Source organism: Emys orbicularis, chromosome 12, assembly GCF_028017835.1.
Source record: "Emys orbicularis isolate rEmyOrb1 chromosome 12, rEmyOrb1.hap1, whole genome shotgun sequence".
NCBI lineage: Eukaryota > Metazoa > Chordata > Testudines > Emydidae > Emys > Emys orbicularis.
The window spans coordinates 20,479,320-20,503,103 of NC_088694.1; the positions used below are offsets into that span (position 1 = coordinate 20,479,320).

Genomic DNA, 23,784 nt, shown 5'->3' on the forward strand with positions numbered 1-23,784 from the left:
GTTCTGAACTACATGTTCAGTGCCTATTATTAATTCTTCTTATTATTACAAAATCTGTTCATTATCAAAGGCTCCTCTATAAGGTAAGGAGAAGCTTCTGCAGGGATAGGGTGACCAGATGTCCCGATTTTATAGGGACAGTCCTGATTTTTGGGTCTTTTTCTTATATAGGTTCCTATTACCCCCCATCCCCTGTTCCGATTTTTCACATTTGCTGTCTGGTCACCCTATGCAGGGAACTTTAGTGTAACAACTTTAGTCCACATGCAACTGGGGCTCAAATGAGGCAGAAGTCCCACTGGCTTTCTTAGTGCGTGAATAGGCCCTACATTCTCAATATTAAACTGATACATTTCCTGGCAGCTGTGGCCCAAGTAAACCTGCATTAGTCTCAGGAGCTCGTCCCCCATGTCACTTTATATATGTGGTAGGCTCCTTTCAAATTACAGTGTTCCTTTGCACGCTAGCCTCCTAATGAATCCCCAATGATTTCTGCACCATCACAAATGCTGCCCTTGCTCCATGCTGCACAATGGGAAAAAGCAAATAACTTCATGTTCTACATCTGCTTAATTTGGTTTAGTTCAGATTATTGCATATTAGCACAGATACTACGAATGTATAACAGTCTAATTTTCCAAACGAATTAGCTGCATAATTGCTCTTGTGAAATGTACACATAACTGAATACCTAATTCTCCTGCATAATTATCATGATTGCATGCTTATGCAAATATATATAATTACCATCTGCCTTTGCAATTATCCAGTTTGCATGTATGAGTGCAGTAACAGTGCAAACAAATTAAGAGCACAATTATGTGCATATCTTGTTAGACAATCCAGACATTCTAATGCTTGGTATGCTACATCATGGCATGTATATGAGTTTGTATACCTCATTGTCAAATCAGATTCTGGATAGTATCTGCAGGAACTTTCCTAATACAGGCAGATGGTGAACATGCAGTGTAAAATCAGTCACCCACACAATTGGGAACAGCTTACTGGAGCATAATCTCCAATGTGAATATAAAGAGAGCTGAAAAGTATTCCAGAGACAGAGTGGGTCCCCCACATTATTCCTAAATTGCAACATACAGATTTTTGAGCATGCTCAGTTATTCCCAGTACCACATCCCCAGCGCAGAGCACTCCACATAGGAAGGAAAGCGTGGGGGGGCCTGGATTGCTGCAGTTTAGATCTGAACCTGGGTGGAGAGCATAGGGTGGGCAGGCAGAGAAGAAAGTTGATTCTTGGCATGCCAAGGTCTCAGGGGAAACAGGCAAAAGCTGTGCAGGGCATGTCCCTTCCTTCCTTCTCTCTGGTTTTCCTTCACACAGTATTCCCACTGACCAGGTACTTCATTCTTCGGATCTTTGCATCCTTTCTTTCTTCTTACTCAGGCAGTTTTTAATGCAGGAGAGATGCTGGGACTCCGCTCCCTCTGAGCTCTGGGGCCAGGACTTGGCTTCTGGGAGACTCACCTCTCACCTCTTCTCAGTGATGCCTCCAGACCTGGCCCTTGGGAGCTCCTGCTCCCTTTGACCATGGTGTTAGATCTCAGATCCCATGAGTTCCTTCTACCTCTGAACACCTGGGAGCACCAGCTTCCTATGAGCCTTTCCTTGAGCTTGGCTCCTGTGGGCTCCTGCACCCTCCAAGTGGCATGCCAGGTCTCAGCCCCTGTGAGTTCCCACTGCCTCTGAGCACCATGCCCAGTCTCAGCTGTCTGAGAGCACCATTCCATGTCTTGGCTCCTGAGAGCTTCTGCTCCGCCAAGCACCATTCTGGGGCTCAGCTCCCCTGAGAATTATTTGGACTAACTCTTTATAAACTTCCCAGCTTTCCTGGGTGTCAGACTGAGCAGAGAGGTTGCAACGGCTGGGGTCTCTGATCAAGGAGACAGCAGCTCCTACATTTTGCAGGCACGTGGGGGAGTGGAGAGGACTGAGCTAAAAGGGAATTTTCTTCGTAAGACATACATCTCTATCACCTCCCCCATACCATTCCCCTGACACCATGCACAAGTGCCCACTATGCTGCTGGTGCTATACAAACAACTCATCATCACACCATCCTCTCTGTGTCCGGCCTGATTCTTAGCCCAGTCCATTACATCCAACACCTACCAACAAGACAAAGACATGGACAGCTCATGTACCCTGACAAGCAGTTAGCTGGGAAGTGGGGTAGTAGGGAACATGCTGGATGGGGAACCCTTGTGGTAGTGCTTACGAGTCCCAGACATGGAACAGGACCCCTTTTGTGCTAGGTGCTATACAAACACAGAACAAAAATACAGTTGCTGCCCCAAAGAACTTACAGTCTAGTTGTTTCCTTCTGGCTGGAGAAGGAGGCAGGGCCACTTGGAGTGGGCAGCTCCTAGCGGGCAAGAAGGGTTTTGCACTGGAAGGGGCCAAAGGCGTGGGGACCTTTGGGCACAGGGAGCCCCTAGTAGGATTGCTCCCCTCTGGCTGGCAAGGGGCATTGGGGTGGGGAGCTCCTAGGGGGTTCAGGATCATTCAGGGGACACTGCATTGGAGAGATGCAGGGGGTTGGGCATCATTCCCCTGTCTGGCGGGGGGCACTGGGGTGGGGAGCCCCCAAGGAGGTTCGCTCCCCTCTGGCTGGCGGGGGGGGGCACTAGGTGGGGAGCCCCCAGGGAGGTTCGCTCCCCTCTGGCTGGCGGGGGGCACTGGGGTGGGGAGCCCCCAAGGGGGTTCGCTCCCCTCTGGCTGGCGGGGAGGGCACTAGGTGGGGAGCCCCCATGGGGGTTCGCTCCCCTCTGGCTGGCGGAGGGCACTGGGATGGGGAGCCCCGGGGGGACCGGGGATCGCCCCCCACTCTCCGCTGGGGCACAGAGCGCATGACACGGGAGTGACCCACCGCCCCGCGGGGATGGGGTTCGCGGGTCCGGCGAGGGACAGCCTCGCGCCCCTGCGCCCACCGCTGCGCATTGCCCTGCAGGTGCCCTGCTGCCCCCGGAGCCCCTCACTCACCTCGGCCGGCTGGAGAGCGCGGAGGGGCGGCTGCGGAGCCGAGCGGAAGGCGGGCGGAGGACACCCCCGTGCTGCTGGTACAGGTGGGTGCTGCGCCCGGGGACCCCGCTCCAGCCGCTGGCCTGTCCTGGACTGAGAGGGGCTGGGGCAGCGGCAGCCCCATTTAACCCGGCATCGCGGGCGCGGGGCCCGGGGGAAGGAGCCGACCCCTCCCCCTTTGACACTGCAGCGAGCGGGGCTGCTGCGGGGAGAGGGGCCAGGCGGCGCCCCACCCACCCCCAGGGGCCGGCGCAGGGCAGGGGGCCAGCCGGGCAGGTCACACCCACACGGGCATCGGGCTCCTGGAGCAGGGTCTCATCAGCGGCTTTCCAGCGTGGCCGGGCGCTGTCTGACAGAGACAGAGCGTGATTCGAAATAGATACCCAGATCCACCCACGCACCTGCCAGCTCGCAGAGCTGCGGGTGAAGCCAGACTCCACATGAACGTGACAGCGAAAGGCTGGGAGCGGAAAAGTGAGCGTCAGAGGCTGGAGAGAAGAGGGAACTGCTGCACTGGGTGCCCATCGAGCACTCATTAAAAACACTCTCACCTCTGCTGCCTAAACAAACTGGGGTTTGTGTCTCGTACAAAATGCTACAGAGTGCAGCGTCTAACTCTGCCACACGCTGGGATTTGGAGCTAACACTCACAGAATACACACACACACACACAGAGCACGTGCAGGTCTAAACATAGAGACACCAATACACATCTCTGCTTGTACCCACATGCACACATATGTGGTGCACCTACTGTTATGTATTATTAGCCCATTGATAGTTCAGATTTAGAATTATTCCTTGTTTTCAGAGCATTGATTTATTTCTGTGGGAAATATACAAAATATTAATAAGATTTCTTTGGATTTTAATTGTAGTTGTAATTTCAAAGATAAAATATATTGCATACAATTAACCATCCAGTAGTGTGACGCACATTTAAATTCTCTGTATTTGTAAATAGACACCAAGCCTCAGCTGGTATAAAATACCACAACTCTAATGTGCTGAGTTTTTTGTGCCTGTTTAAATTTGCAGCATTCAGGTCCATATCAACAGACCCTCTGGCCCCCACTTTCATGTACACCAGTTATACAGTTGTATAACTTCATTGACTTGAATGGCATTACTCCTCATCTACACTAGCATGGATGAGAGGAGAATCAGGTCCAAATCTGGCTCACCAACTGTAAATGGCTATAACTCCATTGGTTTAAAGAGTTACTCCTGATTTACAACAGCATAGCTACACTGAATGAATTTAGACTATCACAGGATCTGGCCCAGATTTGAGTCTGACTTCCTTCTTATTCATGCCGAGGTAAATCAGGAGTGACTCCACTGAAGTTAATGAAGCTACATGAGCATAAACAAGAGGGGACTCAGTTCCCAGAGCATGTTGAAGTACACATGATTCCTACAAATCTAAACAGGAATAAACTTGTTGGCACAAGTTAAAGTGTAAGGTTCTGAGAGTACTTTGTTGCCCGGTACATGAACTGGACTTTAATAGCTATAGAGTTTCACTACTTTATGTAGTGATGTGGTTAATTGTATGGAATTTTCTTGACAGGTCATAATCATATATCCATTTGATTTGTCTTGAGTTTTTCATGTTCATGCATGTACAGAATAGGGTGGCAAGCAAAGGTGTGTGCTAGTGGAAATTTCAATCATAAAAAATGTCCATCATATTCGAATTTTATATAATTGAAAAATTATTCACACCTGTTCAGCCTTTATCTGCATTCAGCTTGAACAGCATGGGAGTGGTTTTGTTTTTCTTCCCTATTCCATCACTGGCATGTGTTTGGAAAACACTTTAACTGTGAAGGTCCCAGAGGAGAATGAGTGAGTGTGCCTGTCCAAATATACAAATTGCATTGACTTGACGGTTTGGGGATCCCCATGGGCAATGTTTGCGAATTAGAGAGTGTTTTGGAGGTCACAGATTCATAGATTTTAAGGACAGAATTGACCATTACAAACATCTGGCCTGACCTTCTGCATAACACAGCACAGGTCAATTCACATACAATATTGTGACCTCTGGCTATGGAGAAATTAGGCATTGACCAGTAAGACAGATTCGGCCAGATTCTCTATTGCCCTGCACCTTATGCAGTTATTTACACCAGTGCAAAGGGGGTGTGAACCATTACCATTCCAATGTAGCTGCGTTTTATACACACTTTGAACTGCTATAAATGACTGCCTGAGGTGCAGGACAGAGGAGAATCTGGCCTAATTCACTAGATCAGTTCCTCCCTCCACTGCTCAGGGAAACAGGTTAATAATGTATTATGGTAGATTTTCATGAGCCCCTCAGCACTGGGCAGGTGATATATGACTTAAATAACTGGCTACATTCTGCCTTGGGTAATTAACCCCCTGGCTGACCTAACTTCCCTGGTGAATTTCAAGTGGCCACATTTTTTTCATTCCCTATTCTTAAAGGTTGTGTAATGTTGGTGCTGCTGAACCTGGGCAGTACATTCCTCAACCTCGGAAAAGGCTGTAATTTTATTTGTGGGTGAAGCAACCAAAATATATCATTTATAAATACACATGCACACACAACACATCAAGGTCTGGTTCTTCTGGATTAAAAGAGGTATTGAAAAGTTAGGGCTCCCAGTTACTGCAGGTTTCCCATCAACGTGATTTCTAATAACTTTTCCGTTCACACAAAATATAGCATTGATGCCATACAAAGGAGCAGTGCAGTCAGCAGCTATTGCAAACACTCAGTAAAAGGCATAACACAGACATGTAAAATGGGTTTCTTTTTACTGAGTCGTTCAGTTTCCATAACTGTATGAAACTATAATAACTCACTGTAACGGTGACTCCCAGGCAAGCTGCAATGCAGCTGGATTCAGAAGGCAGAGAGGCAAAACAATCAATTCCTTCAACTGGGAGAAGGTGAAAATATAATCTAAGGACCCAGCCCTGCAAATCTTTCTGACAAGTAGTTCTTGTTCATGAGAGGTGTATTCACGTGAGTAAAGTATTACATGACTAAAGATTTGAAGGATCATGTCCTAAACGTGTGGAACATATTTTGATCTTCATAGACTTCTTCTTTAGTTACAGAGAGACCAGAATAGCTGGATCATTACCTTCGCAGAAATGAGTGAATGTTAAATCTGCTAATGTACATAGCACATATAAACATTACTGCTATGGTTACAGACACAGAATAACAATTTCTAAGACCCAGAAAGTACAATTTGTGCCTGTAAAACTGCACCCATATTTTTCTGCACCTGCCATCAATTGGGGGCACAAATATGAGTTGTAGGACAGATACCTGATTTGCCCCCACAAATGGAAGGGTAGGCTGGGGCACAGCTGAAACGCAGTCCTGATGGGAACGCTTATTAAACAATAAATTGCAATTCTTGCTGAAGCACTAAGGGGCATGTGATTAAATGGCAGGGAAGGCTCGGCACCAGGAGTGACACCTGAGCTGAATGTGCACCTTTGTTTTGTTTAATTTTAAAAAATACAACCTTTATTTGCACAATATAAACCTAGGAGTCATGTCTGTGATGGGAACAGCTAGCACAAGAACCCGCTTGCATGTAAGAATAAAATGGAAGGTGAGCTTCAAGACAGCATGTGCATAGCAAACGTATGGTGCGTCACCTTATATAGTGGGGAGAGGTGGGAGAAGGAAAGGAAGAAAGGCCCATTTGAACTGTGGAACCAATATAAAGTATTGAATGATTTGGTCTCATGGAGCAGATCGTTAGTTACCCAATAGTTTATTGCTACCTATAAACTTCAGTTCCTAGTAGGGTTGCCAACAGTCCCTTATTTTTCATCTCTGTACAAGAAGATCAGGAGTTGCTGAGTGCTGCAAAAAGCACTGGTGAATGTAGGTGAGTGCTGTGTATTATTAATTATTCTTAATTAATAATGATAATCAATATCAGGAGATGGGGTAAGGCAGGGATACTAAGAAAACAGACCCTTATTTTTGAAATACAATGTTGACAACTCCAGTTCCTTGTCACAGCTCAAACCACATCTGATAATAAACTATAATTTAACCCTTTCCTGAGTCGTTTTGAAAAAGATGGTATCTATTTCAAGGGGCAAGCAGTACTAGCCTGAGTACAGTACATGCTATATTTGGGAGGTGGGGGTTACAAAAATCAGCCAACCAGAAACAGGTCTTTGGGGGAGAAACCCTCTACATTATTTTGCTTCCAAACAATACTTCACTCTGTGCAAAGACATTTGATTCCCAGCTAGAAATTCAGGCACCGAAAAGGGGTTTTTAGAAAGAGCTCCAAGAACCCAGTCCTTGCAGCACTGCAAACATGATGCTGTAATAACACAATACTGTAATCAAGGCATTTTAAGAAGTCCATATAATACATGTCATACAGTGTGAATAATTCCCTATAACCCATAACAGTTAGTAGATGCCAGAAAACTCCAGAGCAGGTTGGTTAAGCTCCTCTAGCAAAGGCCCTTTTGACTTTCACGAGGTAAATTTAAACCAGATGATGAACTCTGGGTGGTCGCCTCGCCATTCAGAATGGTGAACACTATTTAAAAGTGCATCACTGAAACAATTTAGTTCAAATATTTAGACAGCAATGGCTGCAGAGAAAGGACAGGGGGACAGCACCTCAATTTCTCAAGTGCTCATTGTAGCTGATTCTCAGACTCCATTGTCAGATATCACATCTGCACAGTTGAAGAAAGTCTGCTTGTCTGGATCTGCTTTGCCAGTCCTACACAATAAATAACCACACATGGACAGTTATCCCACTATGCACTTCAGTAAGCCCTGTGCAATCCCCACATATGCGCGGTTCTATTTGCAAATGTTGAATAACATCACATTCAATAGCCCCCTGAATGCACATTAATATCCCTATGCACAAATATCCTCACATGAAAACCTGTGCAGCAGGAGTCATTCCATGATGATCAGCTCAACATGTCTGACTGCAAACCTTGTGGTTAATTCCACCTAAACAGTACTCCCTGCTGCTGTTCCCTATTCTGTAATTGCCCTGGTTATTTTTAGTTAGCAGTTGGCCTTGATCACAGACTTCCTTTCTGCCTCCACCTGCCATTGGCATTTCAGGAACTCTCCCAAAGCAGAATCCACCTTTACAAAGGGTTTACAGACCTCACCCCAGTTCCTTACCTCCCAATCTCTGGCAATGATCCAGTTTCACAGTGCTGGGGAATCTCTAACTATTCTGCAAATCTGGAGCGATATGATCCCTATGCAGGTGAATGAGAACTGTATGAAAATAGAATCCTGCAGCTCTGGAGGGGAGGGGATGGCTGATGGGAGCTTTGCCTCTTCTGCTGCTGAAGTGTTTTGAGACAGAAGAGTAAAAAGGGCAGAAATCAGAGCAGCATGTTTTTCCCCACTGATTTCTGCTGCACAAATCTAGCCTTTGTCTCTGAAGCAGCTCCTTCCTCTTAAATCACGATCGCTCCAGAGAATAATACTCCCCTTTGTTGTTGTTGCTTCAGCATTTGACTCCATGTCCAGACAATCCTTTTTTACCTTAATCAAGGAGGAATGTGTATCTCTGAAGTTGGTCTCTGGTCAAAGCTTATTAGGCAGACACAGGACCACGTGGATAGAAAACTTGAAGAGCTTCAATGCTGGTGGCCCGACACTAGAGCTGGCTGAACCCATCAGCAGAGTCCTTCAACTGGGGCTAGACTCTCTGTGACTGAACCATGCACATTGTCACAGCTGAGAGTTGAATTGGGACCCACAATTTTGCATCTACATTACTGAAGGCCAGGCTGAGACTCTGCAAAAGAAAAATCAGAGCCTTTGGGCCTAATTCTCCTTGTGTTTTTATTTGCACCAGTGTAAAGTGAGCATATAATGCTCTCAAATGGAAATAGCAATGATTTCATCCACTGTTCACTCATTTGCACTGGCTTAAATGAATATACAAGGTGCAGGGCAATGGGGAACCAGTCATGCTTGTACCATAATTAATTAGCTGCTTCCCAGCCTGAGGTGGTGGAACTAAGAAGGATCAGGTGATAGCTTCATGGATGCCTGGACCTTATAGAAAGTCAGTGAGAGATCAGTCTGAGAGTGGAATTGCAGAGAATGGTCAGACTCCTCTGGAAGGCCCTGAGCCAAGGTCTGTAGGAGGCTGGGGACTCCAGGGGAACCAGCCTGGGAGCCTAGTGCTTTATCCCAGAGCCAGAAAGATTCTGAAAGGTAGCCAAAAAAGGGGCGGGAACAGGGCCCAGAGGGTGAGCCAAAGAGAAGCCCATGAAAAGTGGAAGAACCTTTTTAGTTTGGGTTTGTGCCACCCAAGGAGGGTATAAGTTTTGTTTGCAACTTAGCCAGAGAGCTAAGATGCATCTCCAGCACAGTGTATGGAGAGATGAGGAGACCCACCTTGAGGAAAGAAACGGAGTCAGGAAGTGCCGTCAGCACCATGTTTGTCCAGCAGGAGGCACTACAGGGTGGTCATGCCGTATGACAGTGGTTCTCAACTAGGGATACACGTACCCCTGGAGGTACGCAGAGGTCTTCCAGGGGGTACATCAACTCATCTAGATATTTGCCTAATTTTACATAAAAATCACTAGAGCAGTCAGTGCAAACTAAAATTTCATACAGATAATGACTTCTTTATACTGCTCTATATACTATACATGAAATGTAAGTACAATATTTGTATTCCAATGTATTTTATAATTTATGAGTTTATGATTTATTTTATTATATATGAGAGTCAGCAATTTTTCAGCAATGGTGGCTGTGACACTTTTGTATTTTTATGTCTGATTCCGTAAACAAGTAGTTTTTAAGTGAGGTGAAACTTGGGGGTATGCAGGAGAAATCAGACTCCTGAAAGGGGTACAGTAGTTTGGAAAGGTTGAGAGCCACTGGCCTATCATACAGACCCTCGGCGTGCTGTACATTTTAAGATGTTTCCTAACCATAACTGGGTACAGTTCTCTCCCAGGGCAAAGATAGGCCTGCCCCCGGTGCAGGGTTAAATGAGGACAAAACTTGCAAAGGCAAATTGAAGCTCAAACTGCACATTGCAGTATGGTTTTTCAGCATTACATATGAGGCATATGATGACATGGACTGCATGCCAATGTTATGTCAATCGCTAGCTCGCTTCCATATTAGTTAGCTTTGGCCAGGCCTGGGTATAATCCATTAAATAGAAAAGATTGAATTAAGTCACGTGCCAGGATTAAATAACTAATATTGGTGTAATGGAGTGTGTTGATTGGTAGCCAGGGATAAAGTTGTGGACAAAGTTCTACAACTGGATCAGAAGCAAACATCTGTAAATGTTTTGAAGAACATCTGATGAATAGTACTGGCACAGGGCTCTGGCAAAGAAGCTAATTGGCGACCGACAGTAAATAATGAAGTGAAGTTGTCTACGGAGAACTGTCACTGTGATCACAAAATAAAGCACCCACTGCCTCTGCGCTAACAATTGCAGCCCATGTATCGGTCTCATCAGTAAAAACAACACATCTTGTTGCCAGTGAATATCAGTTACAGTTCGTACACGGCAGTTATGAATAGGCTCAGCAGACATAAACCCCTCACTTCTCAGATACAAAGCAGCAGCTAATGTTATCAGGTGACCCAAGGCCAGATCATCAGCTCTATAATCCAGCGTCACCATATTGACTTCAATGGAGCTGTGCCAGTTTACACCAGCTGAGGATCTGAGTCACACATTGGAGAACTTAGTGTCTGTACGGAAGACACTGGGAACAAGGAGAGCAGGGGATCAAGAGCATCCATCTAAAAACCAGGGAAAACAGTGGCGGAAAAGATTGTGCAGTGAAAATGCAGCCAACGATTTTGGGAGGACAGCTGCAGATAAAGAAGATTCCAGATTGTTACGTTCTTGTGCTGGACATGTCTGCTATGTCAACGCCGTTGCCTGTTCTAGTCTCCAGGATACTCTGAAGACGGAGCCATCAGCAACGTAGTACCAGACAATGAATCTTTGTACGAGGGGCCCCAAGCTTGCAGAGCTGTCGCATAGGATTGTTACTAGAATCTGTAAAGGACGCTGCTCTTTTCCAGCAGGTTTGCACTGTACTGAAAAGTGAAGCGTTGGCCGGTGAAGCGGCTTAAAGGGTTCCTCAGGTTGTCACTGAGGTGAAGATTATTTGCTGCTGTTTCTCTTTCAGTTTTTCTAAGGAAGTCCAGGTGCCACGTTATTTTGAGTCCCTCAGGAGATCAGTATAAGCTGGCCGGGAATCCTGGGATGGGATCAGATTTGTAGTTGCTCCCAAACCTTTGGTATTTTATGTTCTTTGCTACTTGTAGTTTCTGGCTAGTGTGATGTGTATTTGAGAGCTGGGATGATTATTTTTTCAATGAAAACTCAGTTGAGTCTATGGGTATGTCTGCACTACCTGCCGGATCGGCGGATAGCGATCGATCTATCGGGGATCGATTTATCACGTGTAGTGTAGATGTGATAAATCGATCCCCGATCGCTCTCCCGTCGACTGCTAAACTCCAGCAGTGCGAGAGGTGGAAGCAAAGTCGACGGGGGAGCCGCGGCCGTCGATCCAGCGCCGCGAGGACGCGAAAGTAAATAATTTTAATTCGATCTAAGATACTTCGACTTCAGCTACACTATTCTCGTAGCTGAAGTTGTGTATCTTAGATCGATTTCCCCCCCCCCCCTCCCCAGTGTAGACCAGGCCTATGTTGTAGGATTTTCCCTGTGCTGTAGCAGATGCAGCCCTGTCCCCAATAGCCAGCTTGTCTTTTGAGCAAATCACCAAGGGCTGCCCATGACCTGGCATTGGCTTACCAGTGGTACAGCACTGTGTATGCAGCTGCGATTTGGGGCTTCTAGCTTCCGCTCATCCCTTTTACATCTAAGGTTCTTTTGGGTTTTTAAAGGCAAACTTCCCCATTTTTCACAGCTGTGCGGCTTGAAAGTTTGAGCAGTGAGAAGAAGCTCTTTGCGCTAGGAAGCCACTGGGGAGACGTATCTGAAACCAATGTTTTTAATCACAGTTGGTAGTTCTGAGCCTCCATCATGAGGCCACCATTTCTCTGAGGGAACTAACATCATGCATGACCCCAGCAGTGAAAGGGGGCCCCATGCCAGAGACTGGAAACCAATTTCCATCCAGTTTTCATATGGGTTTATCAATCATGAGCAAGCCAAAGATGTCCAGGTTGTGCCTGGCCCTGTGTGTATGAACACCCTCCGTGTGTGTGTGTCACTGGACATGGAACCAAGAAACAAGTGAGCTTGGTTTAAGTGATGCCTTTGCCGTATTTGGCTAGTGTGGCCCTAAGCTGCTGGGTACATTTTCATTGGCTTCACTGAACTGCCCTACGCCAAGGAAGTGTCTTCCCTAAGTGTGGGAATGAGAAGAGACCTGTCCAAACAGCTCCTACTTCCTCCCTCTCAGGTTTCCTTCCATTAAGGAAGTAGCACATTGCCCTATTGAAGCACAAGGCTCATGCACCCACCTACACCACACTTTGATGGTTTTGTGGAACGTTTTGCAGGCGCTGTGCTAGTGCTCTGCACAGGGTGAATTTCACTTCCTGCAAAGGTGAGACAGCAGTACAGTACATCTCCGCCATTCCAGCTTCTCTGTGCCTGACTTCCCTTTAAAACAAGCAGCCTGTGTTCAGGTTCCAGCACAACACAACAAAGGCCCTGTGTGATTTAAACTGGGCTTATCTGCCTACAATCAGTGGAAACATAACCTACCACGTTAACAAAGTCTAAGGGCCAGATCCTCAGCTTGGGTAATTCCACTGAAGTCAATGGAGCTATGCCAATTTCCAGCAGGTGAGAATCTGGCCCTTGTTTTTTTAGTTCGCAGTGAAGCAAAATGGGGACATTTCCACGGAACAATCACCGGCAGTAACAAAATAACAGCTCCCGATCCCAAGAATAATAACTCCCCAGCCATGCTCATTATTACCTTCCATAAACATTCATAATGTACTGAGGGGAGATATAAAAATGAATCCATGTTAAACAGAACACATATAAAGCTATCCCGTTAGATGGTGGAAAACTCCAGTATGGTATAAATGAGACTGTAATTATTATCGTCAGTTACAAGGAGGAGGGGATCACTAAAGATAACATTACCTGATTTCCCATTGCCCAGCACCGTGTGCATTCATTTACACCAGTGCACGGAGAATGGAGATTGGGTGTAAAATGCCACCACTCCAATTTGGTAGCATGTGACTGCATAAGATGCAGGGCATCTGAGAAGCTGGCCCAGGTGTTTTTAAGGGCCATGTATACAAGAAAAGAACGTAATGAACAATCAGAATGTCACTATCTTCATAACATGGGACTGAGAGGAGGAGAGAAAGGAGGCGCTTTCCCATTAGGAAGCAATGGGAATGTTTCCAAGCTGTAAGGTAAGCTTTCCCTATCTGTCTTTTACTGAAGGCTGGAGAAAATAGCGGGTAAACTAACCAAACAATTTTAATGATAGCACTTGTCTTCCAGCAGCTTTGAAACTTTCCCATTCCCAATGCGTTCTAACGGGATTCCTCTTGTCCTAGTTTGCATCATTAAACTGGGCCCCTGCTGGGGAGTATTATTAAAACAGTAGCTCTTACAGAGAGAGACACCAGATGCCTCGATTGCAGATACTGATGCAGGGAAGGGGGGTATCTCGAAACTGTGACTGTTCCTGGTGGTGTTATATACAATATTATACCAGTGCAGTGAGCAGAGTGGGGTTTGCAGCACCTGGCTAGAATTAGTTCTATTGTCAAGGTCCGGTGCACAGCAGGCAAATTAGAGTGCAGGGGAATGAGGGACAGAAGGCTATCACCTACAGGTAAGGTGCCTGTGCTGGCTACCTCCATGTTAAATACCCCTCAGGGTGGCTCCGGGGCGGTATCAAGCAGTAGGGGGATGGGTAGGAAGCCAAGCGTTGTGTCCCCTTTGCTAGGATACTACTCAGGACTCTCTTTTAGATCCAATCCAGATCAACTTGACCATCTCCGGGATGGAGTGCGTAGATATCTGCAGCTCCCAGCTGACCAGACTGTGCTTATACTGCATGCAAAAGTCGCACAGAAATCATACGGCAGTGAAAAAAGGTAGGAGATTTGCCTGGCTTCTTATACAGCCCTGCCTTTAGATATCACCTTCCAAAAAACAGACTCTTACAACTCCCTTTCAAACTCCCTAGAGTTTCATTAACTAGTCTGATGAAGCAGATGAGCTAACATAACCCCATTGTATTCACCTTTCAACCTTCACACAGCCTCAGAATAATACAGTCATTCATGATGATTATGATAGTAGTACCTAAGCCTCCCGATCAGGGCCCCCTGCGCTGCCCAAACAGATAACAAAAAGTCAGTCCCTGCCCCGAACACTCTATCCTGGATTAATGAAATGGTGGGAAGGGCTGAACACTGACCCCTGTGGGACACCACTGGCCATTTCACCTCCCCCACGCAGATAGCTGGAGTGCCCTCGGCAATCAGTCTTTGCTGCAGCCCATCCTCACTCTGTTTAACAGTCATTGTCCAAGTCAGTTAGATTCCTTCCTTCTTCCCCCTTTTCCATTCTCTCCTTTCCTCTGCTCTTCTCTCTCATGCTTTTCTCTCCCCTCTCGTCATCTCTTTCTCCGTAGGAGGTTGAGAGAGGCCCTATTGTACTGAGGGTGGGGTTTTGGTTTTTTTACTCCCTCTCCCGTCACTGAATCAATGGAAGATAATTTTCACAGAGGTGGGCCCTGGCTGTAGAGTTGAGATCCAACCTTCCCTAGAGGACGGCTGTGAGCTCTGAGTTTGATCCACTGTAGAGATTGCGGCCAGCTGCAAAATGCAGATCCAGATCCAGCCTTCGGAGTTTACGGGTGTTTGGATCTGGGATTTTGGTTCAGGCCCATTTCAAACAGCCCTGAGATTGTTATCCTCTTGAGGCGCTGAGCCAGCGAGTGGAGCTGCTGCGTCACTGGGGCTAACCAAAGACATAGCCCTGGCGCACCCTGGTTGAGGCGTGGTGCAAAGGATGATGGGAAGCAGGTTTTGTGGGTTTGGCAAGAAAAAACTAAGCGAAATCTAAAAAGTGATTACAAGCTGGCACCGCTTCTAGGTTAAAGTTTAAATAAGCTAGTGCTATTTTTCCTGGATATGGGGATTCAGGGTCCTACACTGTTGCTAACTTGTTTAAATAAACACATAGCCAAGGAGATTAGGACCCAGAAATATGGAACCAGCCCAGACTGATGTTTTCACTGCTAACATTTTACACAGTATCAATATGGGATGAATCTGCACCATTCACATGAATGCAAAGACAGTGGAAACCCAAATAAAACACAGGAAAATGTGTTTCCAAAACTTTGGCTATAGATTTGTTTGCACTGGTCTCAGGAGCTGGCTGTGAATACAAACTGTGTTCTCAACCTGCTGAAACTTCCACATTCCAAGCTGAAAAAGTCTCTGTGACAAATTCTCCCTTGACTCAAGGAGGGAAGATCTGAAGTCAGCTTTCCCTATGCGCCCTCTCAGCCATCTGCCCTTGGGTAGGGCTGGCATGTTCCACTAACAGAGCACCTGATAGATGTGGCTGCACATGCGGGAGTCTCGGGCAGGGGGATGGACATTGCGGCAAGAGGCAATCTCATCTCTCCAGTGCTGCGCAGGGCACTGGATGTGGTTGGTTTGTCATGCAAGGAGGAGAAGCTAAAAGAGCTGCCTCAGCATGACCTAACTCATGCTGACCTCTTGCTAACTCTACATGGTTGAACAGCTGCTGCCTTCACATCCTCCTCAGGTGCTTCAAGTTAGGGACATGCTCTGGGTCTTCACACACCGAGACATGTAAAGCCATTACAGCCTGATAGGTCTGCATGTCACCAGAGTCTTAAAGCCAGAAACAGGTTTAATTGTGCAACCACATCCATCCCCTGCTGGAGGAACCCAGGGGAGGCTCGCACGAGAACAGATGGGGAGATGTTCACAACATGGCAGACTGTTTAGGCCAAAGAGAGACAGGAACAACGAGTGAACTGAGCTCCCTCCCATCGTGGCCTCAACACCTGTCCAGGATGGTGTAGGTATATGTCATCCTGCCTTGGTGCCGGGAAATGGACAGGGGACCTCTTGAGGCACCTTCCAGCCCTACGTTTCTATGATTCTGTGCCTGCAAAGACCCGCCATTGGTCATGCAGATGGCATGACTGCGCACTTAGCACATATCTGCACATGCAAATACGAGTGCGGTGCAGGCATCCACATTTTTGTGGGTGCATCTCCTGTGAAAACATGCCCTGGGGTGGTAAAACAGCAGATGAGCCTTATGATTTTTGCCCTAGCTATGTAGCTCTTTTAATTTTATAACTGTCTTACCAGTGTTTTCAATCTAAGCTGCTTGCCAGACTAATACCCTGCAGCACTGGGCTCCATCCACCTGTCACTACAGAGATAGCAAACCATTCAGAGTTCTTGATCTGTACCCCAGACCTGCTCCAAGTATATGCTGGCATTAGTGACCCCAAAGCAGGTCATGTCTAAGCATCTCTCACTTGGTTAAGCAATGAAGAAGACTCTGGATTCACAAGCATACAAAGAAACAACCCTTCTTGGTGAAGTCCCTTACCGTAGTGTTCACTTAACAAAGATGCTGTTTTGTTTTGTTAGGTTTTTCTGCCCCCCACCTTGTGTTTATCTGACTGGACCAGGTTGGAAACTGAAGCAGGAACAGATAAAAGGTAAGAGCAGAAGAAAGCCACGTATGCCTGGAGAGCAGAAGTCCTGCCGCTCAGCCACTCCTGATAAGAAGAACTGAGCACAGTGGGAAAAGCTGTCTGCAAATATTCATTCAGACATGAAAGTGACTTTCGGTTTGAGTGTATATTTGACCTGTTAGTGTTCGAGTTCTTGAGCTTTAATAGAGTGAATACCCATGACAAATGAATACATAGTTCATGTACTCAAACAGATCACAAGGTTAAATTCATCAAATTATATATTTGTTCAGCTCTATTAGCAAGTTCACAGGAAAGGGCGAAGTGGGGGTGATGAAAAGCAGCGAAGGAAGCGATGGAACTAGGCTTGAGCTGATGGGAAGAAGCAGGGCATGTTCCATCTGCAGGACTGATACATTGGAGAGACTCTAAAAAGAGGCCATTAAAAGTGCCAAAGATCAGAGGGGACTTCCTCTAAGGAGAGTCTGAAGGCACCACATGTGATCTGCTGAGGAAAATGGGGACAAGACCTGGGGATCAGGACCTGAGGGGAGGGGATTATGCACGGAGGCAAAGGGGGTTGGGACCAGGAGCTGGTCTAAAATTTTTCGTGAAAATCCATTTTCTATAAAATGGAAATTTTCATGGAAAAAAATTCCATTTTCGTCAAAATGTTCAGGTTTTCAGCCACAATAACAAAAAGTTCAAAAACTGCATTTTTAACAAACTATTTATTTTGTTTTCCGCAACCAAAAACTTGACATTTTTCAGTTTTCAGCACAAACCTGAAAAATTCCAAAGAAAACTTTTGATGATAATGAAAAATGTTCAGTCACATGAAAAATTTTTGTGGGGGGGGGAAAGAAACCATTTCCTGACCAGCTCCAGTCAGGAGCGAGGACTGAAGATAGAAAAGGGAGAGTTTGGAGGAAAATTCTTGACCGTGAGACCATTTAGGGTATGTCTACACTGCAATGAAAAACCCGCAGCAGCAAGTCTCAGAGCCCAGGTCAATTGCATTGGGATCAGGATGAGGGGCTAAAAATAACAGTGTAGACATTCCCACTCACCTGAATGGGAATGTCTACACTGCTACTTTTAGCCCCACTGCCTGAGCCCAAGTCAATTGAACTGGGCTCTGAGACTTACTGCTGCAGGTTTTTATTTGCAGTGTAGACATACCTGTTAACAGGGCCGGCTCCAGGCACCAGCTTAACAAGCAGGTGCTTGGGGCGGCCAAGGGAGAGGGGCGGCACCTGCAGCAATTCGGGGGCGGCAGGTCCCTCACTCCCTCTAGGAGCGAAGGACCTGCCGCTGAACTGCCGCTGCCGAGCGCGGCTTTTTTTTTTTTTTTGCTTGGGGCGGCAGAAATGCTGGAGCCGGCCCTGCCTGTTAACAATGGGTACACTCCTATAATGGCGGCTTCACAGCTTGAGGCATCAGGAGGGAATTAGATGTTGCTCTCCTCTCCTAGGTTCATTGAAAGGCAATGGGAGTGTCAACTGAGTAAGAACTTCTGTATTTGGTCCGAGGACTTTACCCTCCGTGAATGCTGGTGAATCAAGGCATTTGCCAGGGAGTAATTTCCTAGCTCTCTGTGTGGATGGAGTTATCAAGCCCTTGACTTGAGCCCTACACAAAACCTTCTAGCCAACCATCCCTCACAATGAAGGTGATCCAAACACCACAGCCAGTTGCTAGCTCTGGACCAGAACCTGAGAAGTTCTGAGCCTGTGTCCCTCCCACAGAAATCAAGAGGAGAGATTCCCCCTTTTGTCAGGACTGAGTTTGGCCTAAGGTATCCAAACAAAATTAAGGATGTATCTATACTGCAGGTGGAGGAGTGATTGCAGCTCATAGCTATACCTGTGCTAGCTTTAATCTAGCTAGCAAGGCTAAAATAGCAGTGAAGTCAATCCAAGCATGTGCTAGCAATGCAAATACATAGCCAGGGTCAGGGTCGCCCGGGGGGGGGCAAGTGGGGCAATTTGCCCCAGGCCCCGGGCCCTGCAGGGGCCCCCACGAGAATATAGTGTTCTATAGTACTGCAACTTTTTTTTATGGAAGGGGCCCCCGAAATTGCTTTGCCCCAGGCCCCCTGAATCCTCTGGGCAGCCCTGGCCAGGGTTCCAGGTGGGCTTGTACAGTCTGCACCAGGGTGCATGCCCCTGTGTCTTCACTGCTATTTTTAGCCATACTAATTAGATTCAAGCTAGTGTGGATATGCCTACATGAGCTGCCATCACACCTCCGACTGCAGTGTAGACATATCCTAAGAGCCACAGACCAGGGAATTAATCATTGTGAGGGATTCTAGGGGCCGGCCTGCCCGCCAGACAGCCGAGAGCCTGAGAAAACACCACAACGCCTGCAGCAGCAGTGCTCTAGGTCATGCTGCCAGCTGCAGGAAATGTGTCCGGACCACAGAGAGGGTTTGACAGCCTCCAGATTCATTGACATAGCAGGGGCTCAGAGCGATGGTCAGGCAAAACCTGGCTGTGCTGAAAGGGGTGCTGAGTGCAGGGTCATGCCGGGATGGCAGTGTGCAGACTCATTTCAGATAGTCCAGGGGCTTCATTGCTTCAGCCGTTAGTTATGATCACTGTGAAACAATTACTGCATAAACAGTACCGACTTAATTAGCATCTGAGGAGTGTGGGTGCCCGTAAGGGTAGGAAATGCTGCACTTGGTGGCCAGCAGAACAGGGTGAACAGGTTCTCAGTGCTGGTAAAACATCCAGAAAATTTCACTTCCCTGGGTCCCCGGAAAAGCAAAATGTTTCCCATTGCCCCCATGCAGCTCTGCCCTGGGGGGCAACAGCAGCACCCCATTATTTTCATTATTCACTCACTGAGTGCCCCAAAGCATTCAAGGCACCATGCAGGTGAATAAATAAAGACACAGTGAAATCCTAGCCCCACTGAAGTCAAGGGGAGTTTTGCCATTGATTTCAATGGAGTATGGCTTTCACCCCAGGTCCCTGTCCCAAAGAGCTTACAACCTAAATGACAGACAAAGATGCCACAAGAGGTAGCAGCAAACACTGGATTGGGGATAGCAGGGGGGAGGACAAGGGTGACAAATGTCCTGTCGTGGGTATTTAAGGTCGTTACCGTCACAGCTTGGTGTAGCTCTCAATCTCTGGACACGTGCCCCCATCCATCCCTGCTGGGTGTTGTGTATGTGCACAGGCGAAGACATCCTACATACTTCGCAGAACAAGGGGCTTCTGGAATGAGCTCTGGGGAGGGGAGCATGCAGCCCAGGTGGGGGAGGATACGGGAAGGTAAAAGGTTGGAGGGGTGGAGAGACAGGGACGTGGGAGAAGGGAAGCAGGAAGATCAGAGCCAGGAGGAACAGAAGGGGGATGGAGACGGGGATCGGGGGAGAGGGGCTGGTGAAGCAGGGCAGTCGGGAGAAGCTGCCAAGCCTGTTGTTGAAGGTGTCTAGGGGTGCAGGATAGGGAGGGTGAGATGCAGGAAAGCAGCATCTCACATCAGTGTGGCTGGAGACCAGAAGTGTCCAAGTGTCCCAAAGATGCTTCTGGGGAGGTTCACCTGCCTGAGCTCTCTCAGGGGGGAGGGGGAGGCAGTAACTACCCAGTCTCCTCTTCCTCTCTCTAGTGAGGGCATGGGGGGGCGACAACAGCTCAGCCCTCCCTCTCTCTCCATTGCCACCAGCAGTCTGGGCAGCAGCAGCCCCGACCCTCTCACTTCAGGCTCCATGGTCCCAGCTGCATTGGTTTCAGCTGGTGTCCAGGTTTCTGTGGCTGGGAAATGTTTCTTCTTCTCTTTTCCAGCGAGAGATTTGGGAGAGGCTGGTTTCAGGGTGTGCGGGTACATGGGGCTGGACAGCATGGGCAGCGGCCACATGGAGACCCAGAAACTCAACTTTGAGGAGCAGCCAGACTCCAAGGTAAGCTGAGTAAAATGACCCCCCTGACACAACAACTCTCTAGGCTCTCCTGCCCCCTAGTCACATATGACCAGGCATCTCCCTGCAGCACTGTGAGTGCTCTTCACTCACGGTTTGCCAGGAAACCGATCTTTCTTTGTCACCATCTTTTCAACTTCCTGGCCCTTGTGGCTGGAGGATGGCCAGGGATTACGCAGTTTCCCCAGCCCATAGTATTCTCCTGACAAATGGCAATGCCACTCATCACAAAATGAGAGTGCGGTCTTTCATTTACAGATAAACTGCTAATGAAAACACCGACCTGTCACAAACGTTGTGGGCTAGAGCTATAACTTGGCATCTTCCTATAGGGAAAGAAATCTATCAAGTATTATCTTGGGGCTCTGAAGAATGTGGGGTCTGGGGTTGGCCAGAAATATAACAAAAAGGACCTTTGTGTTTGCAGTGCTTCCCTTACAGCATATCAGTGCAGCCGAAGCGCCAAGGTGACTGGGAAACTGTAAACCTAGGGAGATTTCTTGTGTTATGTTGAGTAAATCACATGTGAACATTAATTTCCATTTGGAATTTTCTAGCCCCAGTGTAAATAAAGCCTCTGCCATTCCTCAGCTCTTCACTCCACCTGAAATAACATCTCTAATCATTTCCCCCTTTAAATGAACCTATAGCTCCTCTGAATGGACCCCATCATGTCCTAGTGGGAGCTGCTTTGTCCTGCAGTGCATTTTCTTGGGTGTATTGAGCGAAGTGATGGTGGCTCTGGTGAAGGGGGGTCTTGTCTTCTGGGCCCTTCACAGGGTGGTGCTTAAGAATCATCATTAATACACACAGCACAGTGCAAGGTGGGCAGTTTCCTTTCTGAAAACCCAAAGCACATAAGGAAGGACAGAGAAGAACAGCCATCTGGCTCCTGCAGCCCCCTGCAGGTCTCCCATCCCCACACCAGCATGAAGGGCATCTTTTCACTGAAGTCTTTGTTGTTATAAGGTGGACATTGAAACTATTTAGAGTGAAGATTATTGAAGATACCCCTTCTAGGGGAGGCCCAGGCATCGTGGTTTGGAGAGCTGTATGTTCAGCCACATGACTAACAGGAGCCAGTTTGTAGCACCATGCTGTGCAGTGATTCACTTCTGCACATGTCATCGTGCTCAGGTTGGGCAGGAATCCGGCGCAGGCTGAGTTGCTGGGTTAATTGATTGTCTTACACCCTTGCCTAGTGTCACAAGCCTTGTTGTTGCTCTCTCCCTCTCTGTGTTACTGTTTATCATAGAATCATAGGACTGGAAGGGACCTTGAGAGGTCATCTAGTCCAGTCCCCTGCACTCGTGCTGGACTAAGTATTATCTAGACCATCCCTGACAGGTGTTTGTCTAACCTGCTCTTAAAAATCTCCAATGATGGAGATTCCACAACTTCCCTAGGCAATTTATTCCAGTGCTTAACCACCCTGACAGGAAGTTTTTCCCAATGTCCAACCTAAACTGCCCTTGCTGCAATTTAAGCCCATTGCTTCTTGTCCTATCCTCAGAGGTTAAGAAGAACAATTTTTCTCCCTCCTCCTTGTAACAACCTTTTATATACTTGAAAACTGTTATGTCCTCTCTCAGTCTTCTCTTCCCCAGACTAAACAAACCCAGTTTTTTCAATCTTCCCTCATAGGTCATGTTTGCTAGACTTTTAATCATTTTTGTTGCTCTTCTCTGGACATTTTCCAATTTGCCCACATCTTTCCTGACATGTGGTGCCCAGAACTGGACACAATACTCCAGTTGAGGCCTAATCAGCATAGAGTAGAGCGGAAAAATTACTTCTCGTGTCTTGCTTACAACACACCTGTTAATACATCCCAGAATGATGTTACCTTTTTTTGCAACAGCGTTACACTGTTGACTCATATTTAGCTTGTGGTTCACTATGACCCCCAGATCCATTTCTGCAGTACTCCTTATGATACTCAGAGGCCCCAGCCAGGATCAGGGCCTCCTTGGACTGGGTGCGTTGCAAACACATATGAAGATATAGTTTTTGCCCCAAAGAGCTTACAGTCTAAGGTCCCACCCTACTAACCTGGCCATGCTCATTTACACTGAGCCAAGCGGGACCAATTGTGTGTAAAGTTCAGCATGTGAGTAAGCGTTTTCAGGGTCAGGGCCTGTGCTAACCATCTGCGATAGGTGGGTAGATAGAAACAAACACACATGGAAAAGTGTCTGTCAGCTCTCAGTCTCTCTCTTCCCACGCAGGAAGAGTTTCAAAAATAGCCACGTCCACTTTCCAGCACTCCCGCTTCAGTGGGCAGTTTCATGAGGACGTTGATTTCCGGGTTTTCCGATGACATTTTGTGGACCCAAAATGTCACATCATCAACATTTCAGGGAAAAGCAAAAAATTCCAGGAAACAAAATTAGTTCGTAACAAAAGAGTGAAAATTTTCATGCAAAATCCAGCAGTGATTTTTTCCCCTTTTTCACACATACACTAGTTTAAAAGTTCTTTTGCCTAAAATACCTGACCAACTAATTAGGCAAAACTTAATATGGTAGAAGGGCTGGTGGGGCCAGGGTCCCAGCCTCTAGGGGCTCCTGGCTTCTTGTTATTTACTCTTTCATGCAATCTATACTAAAAGACAAGCTCCTTTGGCCTATGTCTTTTGTTTGTTGTCTGGAAAGCACCATGAGCATCTTTACACCGACTGTAAGCATCTGGGGGCAGGGATTGTCTTTTTGGTCTGTCTTGGTACAGAATTGGTGCACAAGGGGGTCCTGGTCCCTGACTGGGGCTCCTAGGTCCTCCCGCAATACAAATAATAAACCTTGGCAACAGTAGTGCCCCATCATTGTGATAGTTAGGAGTTCCCCAGTCTCCATGGCCATTTGTCCCTTTATCATAGAATCATAGAATATCAGGGTTGGAAGGGACCTCAGGGACCCTTCAGTGCTTATCACTCTCTGCTCAGTCAAGTATCAGAGGGGTAGCCGTGTTAGTCTGAATCTGTAAAAAGCAACAGAGGGTCCTGTGGCACCTTTGAGACTAACAGAAGTATTGGGAGCATAAGCATCTTGCATCTGAAGAAGTGAGGTTCTTACCCACGAAAGCTTATGGTCCCAATACTT

The 23,784-nt window shown here is 47.1% G+C and overlaps 1 protein-coding gene across 1 annotated transcript in view; it reads left to right on the forward strand.

Moving 5' to 3' along the window:
* The window catches only part of RBPJL (recombination signal binding protein for immunoglobulin kappa J region like), a 39,135-nt gene that overhangs the window by 6,568 nt on the left and 8,783 nt on the right, over nt 1-23,784 (forward strand). Inside the window, exons 2-5 of the mRNA XM_065414643.1 lie at nt 2,972-3,086; nt 14,024-14,149; nt 16,706-16,776; nt 20,553-20,668. Of these exons, the coding sequence (XP_065270715.1) occupies nt 2,972-3,086; nt 14,024-14,149; nt 16,706-16,776; nt 20,553-20,668 (428 nt within the window). The remainder of the gene's footprint in view (nt 1-2,971; nt 3,087-14,023; nt 14,150-16,705; nt 16,777-20,552; nt 20,669-23,784) is intronic.